Source organism: Ranitomeya variabilis, chromosome 4 (genome assembly GCF_051348905.1).
Source record: "Ranitomeya variabilis isolate aRanVar5 chromosome 4, aRanVar5.hap1, whole genome shotgun sequence".
Lineage (NCBI taxonomy): Eukaryota > Metazoa > Chordata > Amphibia > Anura > Dendrobatidae > Ranitomeya > Ranitomeya variabilis.
Genome location: NC_135235.1, coordinates 206,148,521 through 206,162,177, shown reverse-complemented (window position 1 = coordinate 206,162,177; position 13,657 = coordinate 206,148,521). Strand labels below are relative to the sequence as shown.

The window sequence follows — 13,657 nt, the reverse complement described above, 5'->3', positions numbered from 1 at the left end:
TATTTATTTTAGTGCTGCTCATGTCCACAGGCACTGACTAATATTACAGCTATGGGTAGAACGGAAGAGCAGACAGATTTTGTGCATGAACGGTGCAGTTTCTGGAAAAGAGCAGCCAGGTGCTAATTCTTTTCATCTGTTCAGCAGAGCATTAAAAAAAAAAAATCAGTCGGGAAAAAATTTAGTTAAAAAAAACAAACAAAAAAAACAAACAACTACCGTAAGTAGATTTTAGTATACAAAAAAACTCAGAAAATAATTAGAATCTAAATTAAAAAATAAGTAGATATTCTTAAGTGTAAAAAAAAGCAATTTGGTATAGAAACAAAGACAGAAAATAAAAAAAATAAAAGTATAAAAAAAGAAAAAAATGAGTTTTGTGTTTTGAATGTATGTTTTGCTTTTTTTTTTTTTTTTTTTTTTTTTTTTAAAGGAGGGCACAGATGCAAATTTTGCTTTTTTTTTTTATTACTCAAAAACTACAACTCCCATCATACACCGATGACCAAATGTAAAATGCTTTCTCATTCCGGCGACACCTGTCTAGTTTTCCGGACTGACCTGGGAAAAGCCTCTTTGCTGTACGGGCCGCTGCTGGCATCTCCAGGAGACGACCGCGGTTCACCCCAGCGTCCAGTACCGCGGCACGACACTACCGATAACGACCCGCCGTGCCACCTGGCACAGAACGCACGCTGTAACCATTTTCCCTTTACTTAAATAACGGAATTCATCTTCCAAAAAAAAAAAAAAGGTGCAAACTCAGCAATGTCAAAAATTAAAAACCCCCCGTAATAATCCACCGGAGTCCGGGAGAGGCGGCGGTGGATGGAGGATGGGCTTACATTCTATGACTACTGTCCTCACCCCTGGACACAGAACGGTAAGGGGCACGACTTCAAGTATTAAATTAAAAAGAGGCTTATTAAAAAGGCACGTGTTTAATGCTAAAAGTAAAAAAAAAAAAAAAAAAAAAAAAAGGGGGGGGGGGGGGTAGACGTCATCTCAAAAACTGTCCCCAGAGGCCACGTAAGAGCCGTTTCCGTGGAGCGTGGTGGAGTCCCTGGTGGAGGCGCTCGCTCTTGAGCTTTGCCGTCAATGCTGGAGTGAACCCGGGGTTGAGTTTGTGCTTCCAGACGAGTTTGTGAAAGCGTCAGGGCTGGGAGAGACGGTCCTAAGAGTATCGGAGGTAGACAAAAGTGGCAGTGAGAAGACCGGCTACGAAGACCCCGACGGTCTGCAAGGTCGGCGTGCCAAAGTAAGACAGAAGCCCCTCCTGTGGAGAGAACAAAATAATTAGAGAAGTAGTGAGGATCGGTGTTCTGGGGCTAAGGACCATGAGCGACACAGACAGGAGGGGAAACGAGAGACGGGATCGGTCCGAAAACCTCCAGCAACAAGATAAGCACACTATATGGAGAAAAGGACGAGCGAGGACACGTAATCACTGAGCCAGGTTTACCATTCAGCCCAGCTGCCCCCGGAAGTATATACGCCATCCGACCCCTCAGCTGCCCCCGGAAGTATATACGCCATCCGACCCCTCAGCTGCCCCCGGAAGTATATACGCCATCCGACCCCTCAGCTGCCCCCGGAAGTATATACGCCATCCGACCCCTCAGCTGCCCCCGGAAGTATATACGCCATCCGACCCCTCAGCTGCCCCCGGAAGTATATACGCCATCCGACCCCCTCAGCTGCCCCCGGAAGTATATACGCCATCCGACCCCTCAGCTGCCCCCGGAAGTATATACGCCATCCGACCCCTCAGCTGCCCCCAGATGTACACGCCATCCGACCCCTCAGCTGCCGCCGGATGTATATACGCCATCCGACCCCTCAACTGCCCCAGGATGTACACACGCCATCCAACCCCTCAACTGCCCCAGGATGTACACGCCATCCAACCCCTCAACTGCCCCCGGATGTATATACGCCATCCGACCCCTCAGCTGCCCCAGGATGTACACACGCCATCCAACCCCTCAACTGCCCCCGGATGTACACGCCATCCAACCCCTCAACTGCCCCCGGATGTATATACGCCATCCGACCCCTCAACTGCCCCAGGATGTACACACGCCATCCAACCCCTCAACTGCCCCCGGATGTACACGCCATCCAACCCCTCAACTGCCCCCGGATGTATATACGCCATCCGACCCCTCAACTGCCCCAGGATGTACACACGCCATCCGACCCCTCAATGGCCCCGGATGTACACGCCATCCAACCCTTCAACTGTCTCCCCCCCCCCCCCCCCGTATACATCACCCGACCCCTGAGATGGGGCACTTTCGGCACCCCATCATTGAGGGTCACAGGTCAGACCCCCAGTGTTCACACATTTATCCACAGGAAAGCCCTTTCTGGTGCGAGACGTACACACGAAACAGAAGATCTGGGATGATGCCACAACATAAAGACTGATCAACGATGAAATCTATAGTGCCCATATACTGGCAGGTCGCTCTGTGACGCCCCCTGCAGGGCCTGGTGTGCGGCTGTCATTGCCTTGGAGATGACAGTACACACGGCTCTGCATTGTCTCCCATTGTTCTCCGGGGAGGCCGATGGCCGTGCTGGAGGCGGTGAGCCGGCACCCAACACTTAGTAACACAGGACACAAGCCATAGTACACCCTGTGTAGGCTTCGGCCGGCTGTATACTGCATGTGTGCTCATCAGGACAGCTCTGCTAGTTCATAGGGAAAAAATAATAAATCTGCACTGATTAAATATATAAACAATAAAAGACCCCCGAACTCACCCAGCCGCCTTGATCTCGTATCCACTGGACAACGTGGTCTCGGAGATAATCCATAGTCCAGTCTATGATTGTGCGGATCATTTGTGGCACTTGCGACCACAGCGCCTGCGGGAGATTCACAGTGGTCAGCCGACTCATAAATAAATGGGACTGCGATGCAATACCACAAACAACCTGTGCTCAGGTGCGGTGCTGTTTTGCAGTGAAGTTGATGGGGCACTTAATGCAGAAGATCTCTGCTGTGGTTAAAAGGGTATTCTGGCCGAAGAAAAATCATGGCCTCTCCACCGCAAAGGTGATAACCGTTAAATTACAATAAATGCAGTTTCCTTAAAGGGGTTGTCCAGGTTTGTTAATCTATGTGACTGCAAACTCGTAGAATCCTGACAGTGTGCACATCAGGATATTCCAGTGCTGGATACAGTGAGGTGTGTGCCCGCTAGTATGATTTGCATACATGAGGTCACATATCGACTAGACTTGAGAGACCTCAATACAAGTGAATGGAGCAAGGCTGGAAAAGTCTAGTCGGAATGTGGCCAGAAGTATGCAAAAGCACAAGCTTTCGGTCACATGTGATGGCCCACTCCCAGTGCACACTAATGTCTCATAAAGTGACTGCAGACTTCAGCCCCAAGTCTGGACAACCCCTTTAAATGCTAGTATTATAGTATTCCGCTACAGAACTGAGGAAACGTATGACGCTCACCTTAAGAACCAGTTTGCTGGCAAAGTAAAACAAGGCTACCACACGACCCCAGTTGAAGTTGCCGTCTGAAAACATTTCAGTAGCCACTTTTAAGAAGACCTCCCTCGGGGGGTTACCCTGGACCTGCTCAATCATCCTAGCCAGAAAGCAGCAGACAAGACAGATGTCAGGTACATGACACAGGGAGATGGAGGAAGCCACAGATTAAGGTTCAGTGATTGCAAACATGTAGTCACTTTACTGATGCAGAGGCCACACATCATGTACAGGAGAAGGAAGACATGGGACCCCCAACCTTACCACGTGCAATAGCTCTGGGGGGGGGATAGCCTGCCCCGTGACGTCCGGCCTCCCCATTTTAAACAAAACTTTCCAAATTGTGAGCACAAAACTTGCAGGTATAAAAAAAAATAAAAATAAAAAAAATAATAATAATAAAAAAGTACAGGAGATGCTGCAGAGCGCCATGTTCAGCACCAAGTATGTCTCCGGCAGGGTGCAAACTGCTGTGTGGCCCTTAGTCAGTGAGCTCCTACATTGCTGCTGTGCAAGAAATCAGGCACGGCTTATCCGGTACATGAACAATTAGAAACCTGATAGTGATAAAAGCTGCGCCAGTAGCCATCATTTCTATAAAATACATATTGAAAATAAAAAACTAATCATGATGATGATAATATTAATAATAATAATAATGTTATTATTAATAATAATGCCAATAATTCTCATAATTTTAATATTAGCGTGACCGGCATTTTTCTTAGTATTATGATCAATAGCTTTATTAAGATTATCGGTATCATTATTACTATTAAGATCATTATTATTATGAGCATCATCATTTGCATTATTATTAAAAATAATATGCCAATATTTAAATGTTATTACATCTTATAATATTTGTATTGCATGTTCATATTTCAAAAAAAATTATATATTAGCATTGTAATTAAGAAAAAAATCTGAAAATAGTAATAATATTTAAATATAGTGTATGCTTCATCACTCCTTCCCCCCTTTAACATCACCATCACCCTTGTTCGGGGGCCGTCTCTCTGATTTTGCAGCTCAGTCTCATTTAGCAAATGAGATGATACCAGACATCCCATGGACAAGGGCAGCGTTAACTCCAAAATATGAAAAAAATAGGGGGTCAAATTCTCTTTTTGTGTATGTTCACATTGTGGGGAGGGGATTACAGCATCCACCAGAGCCAAGCCCATACCTCTGCAGCTCCATGTTCCCGTCCAACTCGTCTCCGATCCTTCGGAGGCACTCGCACAGCTTTTTCGTGGAAGGATTCACTTGCTCCACCACTCCCAGCTCGGGAATTCCTGCAGTTTCTGTAGCCGAACTGCGCTGCACCCGATCCATGATGAACCTGATGAGGAAGAGGATGGATAATGATAGGACGGAGTGCAATTAATGCAACGCAAGAGGGGAGAAGCTCAGGCCATGACAATAATGCAAAGGGTTACATCACTACTCACCCACGCAGCAGCACGTCACCGGTTTGCATGATTTGCTCTGTCGATACGCCTGCGATGGGAGAGAAAAAAAAAAAAAAAAAAAAAAAAGATTTAGTCAAGACTGTAGGAAACAAGATTATGGCATAAATAAGTATCCCGTGGATTTAAACCCCTCATAGGTGGTGGTCCGAGAGGTAAAGGAATCATAATAAAAAGGTGCTATGAAACATGATTCATGGATTGCTTCCATTTATTTTAAATAAAATCCACAAATATTGGGTTTTCTTTCTCAATATGGGAAAAATAAGAAACAAATCTGCAACATAAATTGGAAATGTTTGGACAGGATCTGATCACGTTTCATTGGACAAAATAAAAAATAACCGGACTTCTGTCTCATATATGCACCTCAGCGGGACAGCGAGGTCCCGAGCTTCTCAGCGGGACAGCGAGGTCCCGAGCTTCTCAGCGGGACAGCGAGGTCCCGAGCTTCTCAGCGGGACAGCGAGGTCCCGAGCTTCTCAGCGGGACAGCGAGGTCCCGAGCTTCTCAGCGGGACAGCGAGGTCCCGAGCTTCTCAGCGGGACAGCGAGGTCCCGAGCTTCTCAGCGGGACAGCGAGGTCCCGAGCTTCTCAGCGGGACAGCGAGGTCCCGAGCTTCTCAGCGGGACAGCGAGGTCCCGAGCTTCTCAGCGGGACAGCGAGGTCCCGAGCTTCTCAGCGGGACAGCGAGGTCCCGAGCTTCTCAGCGGGACAGCGAGGTCCCGAGCTTCTCAGCGGGACAGCGAGGTCCCGAGCTTCTCAGCGGGACAGCGAGGTCCCGAGCTTCTCAGCGGGACAGCGAGGTCCCGAGCTTCTCAGCGGGACAGCGAGGTCCCGAGCTTCTCAGCGGGACAGCGAGGTCCCGAGCTTCTCAGCGGGACAGCGAGGTCCCGAGCTTCTCAGCGGGACAGCGAGGTCCCGAGCTTCTCAGCGGGACAGCGAGGTCCCGAGCTTCTCAGCGGGACAGCGAGGTCCCGAGCTTCTCAGCGGGACAGCGAGGTCCCGAGCTTCTCAGCGGGACAGCGAGGTCCCGAGCTTCTCAGCGGGACAGCGAGGTCCCGAGCTTCTCAGCGGGACAGCGAGGTCCCGAGTTTCTCAGCGGGACAGCGAGGTCCCAATTTCACAGATTGAGGAACTTGTAAAGAAGATAATTAAGAATAAACTGGAGATGCTTCTAGACATTGTTTTCTCTGCTGTTCGGTGGAGCTTCCTGAAATGAGTCACTGTCCCATCTCTGTATGTTGACGCACCAGTCATCCGGTCTCCAAGACCACAGACGGCTCCCGTCCTCTACCTGGACCGACCGCTTATCCTTACACAGCACCGAGCTCAGGTTACAAAACTAAAGTCTGCAAGAGCCAGGAAAGAAGTGAGGTCACCTCCACTTAAAGGGGCTTCCTACTTCATACAGACATGAAAGAAAAACACCGGTCAGCGAGCAGAGACCCTGCAATTTTGCACAACAGACCGGGAGCAACGGCAGCAAAGAGCATGAGATGGTGTACTTGAGAGTTCTATGTTAGAAGAGTCTCAGGAGGGAAAAAGTATCAGGAGGGGCGACCCCCCCCCAGGGGCGACCCCCCCGGTAATTCGCTCTTCGTTTTATAGTCATGCGTTTCATGTTTTTGAGTCATAAAAGTCAACAGAGACTGGAAAGCCATAAACCTGGATGTGAAACTCGGATTAAGTTTCAATGAAATTCAGTTACATAAGAGAGGGTGAGGAACATCGGAACTACGGCTCAGCTACCCTGGGGGTCCGCAGGAGGCGCCGCGGTCTGTGTCCTAACAGCAATTCCTGGCCCAAACTGGACATATACGAGACTGCAGAGCTGCGGCCAGGAGACCTGTGTCCGCTCCGGACATCGTGACCCATACAGGAAGTTTAGGCCGGCCTTACTGGTAGGCTAGGACTATAAATGACACAGATTGCTGGAGATTTCACCCCTGTACATTAATAAGGGGGAAAAAAAATAAATGACAAAAATCTGTAATGGAAATTGACAGATTTTAATAAATCCATCACCAGCGCTGTAATCTGATGCAGATTTTCTGTGCACAAATCTATGCAAATAAATTTTTTTTACCAAATCTCAAGTTTGGAAGCGAAGTGGAAATTTCAGATTTTTTTTTAAATAATTTTTTCACAAGCAACAACGATTCAGAAAACAATAGTGCAGAATCCGGAGCAGGAATGTAATGAAATTCATGGCTGTGCAATCCCCGGAGATGTGGATTAACAAAGCTCCACAGTCAGCGAGCCAATAATTACTGATAAAAAATATTGTAATTAAAGTTTCATGGAAAAAAATTTGCACCGTTTAGCTTATTCTCTGCACGTTCACCTTTAGTACAGTCTGTGGTCATACATTAGGTAAGAGCTTAGAAAACAACATATCAAAGATAAGCTCACTGACAGATTCTTAGTTAACTCATTCTGCAGCTGGCAATTAACAGTGCAAAAATGTTAATAATGGCCAATTGCAAAAATGAACTGTTCTGTCTGCTGCAGGCCTCATAAAGTGGCATCATCGGAGGAGCGGCAGCGAACGGACAGCTTCACAGCTCTATAGCAAAGAGCTTGTAAGCACTGTACACATTCAGCCACCGCTGCAGAACAGGTCGTTACCTACGCAACAAGCCATAAACATAATAAATCCCTCTGTTTTCAAGACAGGCTGCTTCTTCCTACAATCACCTTGCAATTTTACCAAGAACACCAGAACCACCCTTTAGATGCCAGGAAGCACCAAGGCCACAGGCAATTTAACAAGCACTGGCCTCTGAAGTGTACAACACCGCCTCCTATTGGCCACCTTAGAAAACAACGCTCTAGCTTGAATGTTATATGCACAGGTTTGTTTAGGTTTTTTTTTTTTTAATAGGGATTTTGAAGCAGATTCCGCTCACAAATCCTCCAATTGGGCTCCTGTGGCTGTTTGTTACTATGCGGAAAATTTAGCAAAAACATTAGTCTTTCTCAATTCTGTTTGCAAAAAAAAAAAAAAAAATATTACAAATTTCATTACAGAAACAGAAAATGAAAAGTTCAAGTACAAAATCATTAAAATAGAAACAGACAAAAAAAAAACACCCACGACTATCAGAGCACCCATCACAGATAGGGGTGAACGCTCACTTGCAGAGACAAGATGGAGGAGTGGGTATTCCCCACACCCCGATACAGACAGCGTGTATGGGGGGGGGGGGGGGGGAATCCCGCCTCGCTCAACACAGACAATGGGGGGGCGGGGGGCTCCCACTCCCCTACAGACAGGGGTATCCTGCTCCCCCCACACAGACGGGGTGAGGTTGTTGGGTGTATCCCGCTCCCCCATGCAGACGTATGGGGGGTTTCAAGCTCCCCTACAGACAGGAGGTGGGATTCCCATTCCGCTCCCCCTCACTGCTGTATGGTGGGGGGGTCCCGCTCTCCTACACACGCCGGGCACAGCACCTGGCAATGACGGCCGCTCGCTGGCCATTTCAGCAGCATCACCCCCTCTCCCCGGCCGCCTCACGCACCTTCAGAGCCTTATAAACCGAAAGGTTCAAGGTCACAGCGGCATTTTATGACCAACGACTGGTCGCTGATACATCTCCTGTGCTGCTTCCTCACTGTATAGAGCGCCCCCCCTCCTGTATAGAGCGCCCCCCCTCCTGTATAGAGCGCCCCCCCTCCTGTATAGAGCGCCCCCCCTCCTGTATAGAGCGCCTCCCCCTCCTGTATAGAGCGCCCCCCCTCCTGTATAGAGCGCCCCCCCCTCCTGTATAGAGCGCCCCCCCCTCCTGTATAGAGCGCCCCCCCCTCCTGTATAGAGCGCCTCCCCCTCCTGTATAGAGCGCCCCCCCCTCCTGTATAGAGCGCCTCCCCCTCCTGTATAGAGCGCCTCCCCCTCCTGTATAGAGCGCCCCCCCCTCCTGTATAGAGCGCCCCCCCCTCCTGTATAGAGCGCCTCCCCCTCCTGTATAGAGCGGCCCCCCCTCCTGTATAGAGCGGCCCCCCCTCCTGTATAGAGCGGCCCCCCCTCCTGTATAGAGCGGCCCCCCCTCCTGTATAGAGCGGCCCCCCCTCCTGTATAGAGCGCCCCCCCTGTATAGAGCGCCCCCCCTCCTGTATAGAGCGCCCCCCCCTCCTGTATAGAGCGCCCCCCCCTCCTGTATAGAGCGCCTCCCCCTCCTGTATAGAGCGCCTCCCCCTCCTGTATAGAGCGCCTCCCCCTCCTGTATAGAGCGCCTCCCCCTCCTGTATAGAGCGCCCCCCCCTCCTGTATAGAGCGCCCCCCCTGTATAGAGCGCCCCCCCTCCTGTATAGAGCGCCCCCCCTCCTGTATAGAGCACCCCCTATATATAGAGCGCCCCCCCTCCTGTATAGAGCACATATATATATATATATATATATATATATATATATATATATATATATAGATAGAGAGCGCCCCCCTCCTGTATAGAGCGCCTCCCCCTCCTGTATAGAGCGCCCCCCCCTCCTGTATAGAGCGCCCCCCCTGTATAGAGCGCCCCCCCTCCTGTATAGAGCGCCCCCCCTCCTGTATAGAGCACCCCCCCTCCTGTATAGAGCACCATCCTATATATATAGCGCCCCCCCTCCTGTATAGAGCGCCCCCCCTCCTGTATAGAGCACCCCCCCTCCTGTATAGAGCACCATCCTATATATATAGCGCCCCCCCTCCTGTATAGAGCGCCCCCCCTCCTGTATAGAGCACATATATATATATATATATATATATATAGATAGAGAGCGCCCCCCTCCTGTATAGCGCCCCCCTACTGTGTAGAGCCCCCCCTCTATATAGTGTCAGCAGGATCTCCTCTTTATTGACAGAACACAACCCAAAACAAGGAGAGGCTGGGAGTAGTAGTCCCACAGCAGCTTCTAAGAACAACCCTCCATACAGGGGCAGAGGCCCGGGCACGGCCATGTACAGCGCTCCCCTCCCCCACACTGCTGTATTCAGGCTCCTCACCTGCTCCGCCGCTGCTCTCCCGCCGTCCACTTCTTTCCGGGGCTCCCCCGGTGGCTCCTTCACTCTCTTTCTGGGGCCAATCCCCGCCGGCTCCCCGCTCCGCCATGCTTCCTTCCTTCGCACAGTGACTACCTAACTACGCTGCTGCCGCCAAGACACTAGGGTGGCTAGCTAAACCACGCCTCTCACGTGACATCATTGCGTCGCTACGTCATGACGCATATACGGCTAAATTACAGAGGGCGCCATCTTGAGTACTGGCAAGTGAAGAGACATGCTGTGTCATTGCTGCGAGCTGGTGACGTCATTGATACGTGTGAGGGGGGGGAAACGAAAGAAATACTTGAGGGCAGAAGTGTGAACGCCGCAGCAGTCACGTGACCGCCGGCCGGCTGCAGCTTTCTCCGGCCCCTCCCATCCTCTAGGAGAGAAAACTTTATTTTTCGGACAGTTACGCAGCCAGCAATGCCACATAAGCAGATTTATTTTTATTAGTCTGTGATGTGAACGTTTTCATATATATATATATATATATATATATATATATATATATATATATATATATATATATATATATATAATCTTTATTTTTAAAGATTTTTTTTATTATTACATCTTGTTTATATTTTATGAAAAGGGAACGATAAAATATATATGTAAAGTTCATTTTTCATTACGTTATTTTATATTTTTCTATTACATATTTTTATTAGATTTTATTTGCATTGATTACATTGATTAATAAATTAGTTAATACATTAATTGATTAAATTAAAATTAGTTATTAACATTATTAATATAGTTTTATATATATACTAGCTGTACTACCCGGCTTCGCCCGGGGTAATGACTGCTGTTAGCAGAATAGAATGTGTTAACAAAAATTTATTCTGCACAAAAAAAACAAAAAACAGATAGAAATGTAATTATTAAAAGGCAAAAACTAAGCTAATAGAAGCATTTTACAACATATATTTCAACACCAGAGATATTCCACACAGATTTAACTAAATTGGCCAAGTAATGTGAAGTAATCTTCTACTACTTATTCGAGAGCCTTTTGATAAACGACATTCTTAGTTTTTCCTTCAGGTGCAAAGACAAACAGATTTTTGGCTGTTCCAACTCTTGAACAGGCCACATAAAGTTGACCATGAGAAAAGCATGGAGATTGTAAATCTAAGCTAGTTGAAGAGCCCGGCGTTGCCTGGGCATAGTAAATATCTGTGGTTAGTTATAGCACCTCACTTCTCTTATTTTCCCATCACGCCTCTCATTTTCCCCATCACATCTTTCATTTTCCCCCTCACATCTCTCATTTTTTCCCTCACACCACTCATTTTCCCCCTCACTCCTCTTATTTTCCCCCTCACTCCTCTCATTCCCCCCTAACACTTGTCATTTCGACCTCACATCTGTCATTTTCCGATCACTCCACTATTTTCCCTCACTCCTCTCATTTTGCACTCACACCTTTTCATTTTCACCTCACACCTCTCATTTTCACCTCAGTATATACATGTTTGTCATCTCCCTTATATATAGTATACACCTGTATGTCATCTCCTGTATATAGTATATACCTGTATGTCATCTCCCCTGTATATAGTATATACCTGCTGTGTGTCATCTCCCCTGTATATAGTATATACCTGTATGTCATCTCCTCCTATATATAGTATATACCTGTATGTAATCTCCTCCTGTATATAGTATATACCTGTGTGTCATCTCACCTATATATAGTATATATCTGTGTGTCATCTCCTCTTGTATATAGTATATACCTGTATGTCATCTCCTCCTATACATAGCATATACCTGTATGTCATCTCCTCCTGTATATACTATATACCTGTAGGTAATCTGCTCCTGTATATAGTATATACCTGTGTGTCATCTCCTTCTGTATATAGTATATACCTGTATGTCATCTCCTGCTGTATGTAGTATGTACCTGTATGTCATCTCCCCCTCTATATAGTATATACCTGTGTGTCATCTCTCCTGTATATAGTATATATCTGTGTGTCATCTCCTCCTGCATATAGTATATACCTGTGTGTCATCTCCCCTGTAAATAGAATATACCTGTGTGTCATCTCCTCCTGTATATAGTATATATCTGTATGTCATCTCCTCCTGTATTAGACCTCGTTCACACGTTATTTGGTCAGTATTTTTACCTCAGTATTTGTAAGCTAAATTGGCAGCCTGATAAATCCCCAGCCAACAGTAAGCCCACCCCCTGGCAGTATATATTAGCTCACACATACACATAATAGACTGGTCATGTGACTGACAGCTGCCGGATTCCTATATGGTACATTTGTTGCTCTTGTAGTTTGTCAGCTTATTAATCAGATTTTTATTTTTGAAGGATAATACCAGACTTGTGTGTGTTTTAGGGCGAGTTTCGTGTGTCAAGTTGTGTGTGTTGAGTTGCGTGTGGCGACATGCATGTAGCGACTTTTGTGAGATGAGTTTTGTGTGGCGACATGCGTGTAGCAACTTTTTGTGTGTCGAGTTGCATGTGACAGGTTAGTGTAGCAAGTTGTGTGCAGCAAGTTTTGCGCATGGCGAGTTTTGCGCGTGGCGAGTTTTATGTGTGGTGCCTTTTGAGTATGTGCAAGTTTTGTGTGAGGCAACTTTTGCATGTGTTGCAACTTTTGTGCATGTGGCAATTTTTCCGCGTGTGCAAGTTTTGCGTGTGGAGAGTTTTGCATGTGGAGAGTTTTGCGCGTGGCGAGTTTTGAGCGGCGACTTTTGTGTTTCAACTTTTATGTGGCGAGGTTGGTGTATGTGTGGTGAAATGTGCGCTGAGGGTGGTATATGTGTCCGAGCACGTGGTAGTGTGTGGCGCATTTTGTGTGTGTGTTCATATCCCCGTGGTGGTGTGGTGATTATCCCATGTCGGGGCCCCACCTTAGCAACTGTACAGTATATACTCTTTGGCGCCATCGCTGTCATTCTTTAAGTCCCCCTTGTTCACATCTGGCAGCTGTTAATTTGCCTCCAACACTTTTCCTTTCACTTTTTCCCCATTATGTAGATAGGGGCAAAATTGTTTGGTGAATTGGAAAGCGCGGGGTTAAAATTTCACCTCACAACATAACCTATGACGCTCTCGGGATCCAGACGTGTGACTGTGCAAAATTTTGTGCCTGTAGCTGCGACGCCTCCAACACTTTTCCTTTCACTTTTTCCCCATTATGTAGATAGGGGCAAAATTGTTTGGTGAATTGGAAAGCGCGGGGTTAAAATTTCACCTCACAACATAGCCTATGACGCTCTCGGGGTCCAGACGTGTGACTGTGCAAAATTTTGTGGCTGTAGCTGCGACGGTTCAGATGCCAATCCCGGACATACATACACACATACACACATACATACACACATACACACATACATACATACATTCAGCTTTATATATTAGATTATAAGTTGATTTTATCTACATTTTTTATCATTTTTTATTATATTATTTATATTCTGGAAAGAGATGAACCTTTCTGCATTTTATTATTTTATATTATTTTATTTATATTTACTTTATTTTATTAGATTTGATTTACATTCTATGAGGAAGAGGAGATATTAACTTTTATATAGTTTTATTATTTTTTTCTTATGTTTATAAATGGACATCTATGGTTGGATTTCTTTCCCCGTGTGGATCCG

At 46.8% G+C, this 13,657-nt stretch overlaps 1 protein-coding gene across 1 annotated transcript; it reads right to left on the bottom strand.

Annotated features, from left to right (window-relative positions):
• Positions 1-395: 395 nt before the first annotated feature.
• BAX (BCL2 associated X, apoptosis regulator) lies at positions 396-10,176 on the bottom strand. Its single transcript, XM_077259753.1, has 6 exons — positions 9,977-10,176; positions 4,969-5,017; positions 4,704-4,859; positions 3,479-3,614; positions 2,770-2,874; positions 396-1,276 (listed from the first exon to the last, which is right to left on the bottom strand). Exons 1-6 carry the CDS (start codon positions 10,080-10,082, stop codon positions 1,175-1,177), a joined length of 654 nt encoding a protein of 217 aa, XP_077115868.1. The 5' UTR covers positions 10,083-10,176; the 3' UTR covers positions 396-1,174.
• Between the last annotated feature and the right edge of the window lie 3,481 nt (positions 10,177-13,657).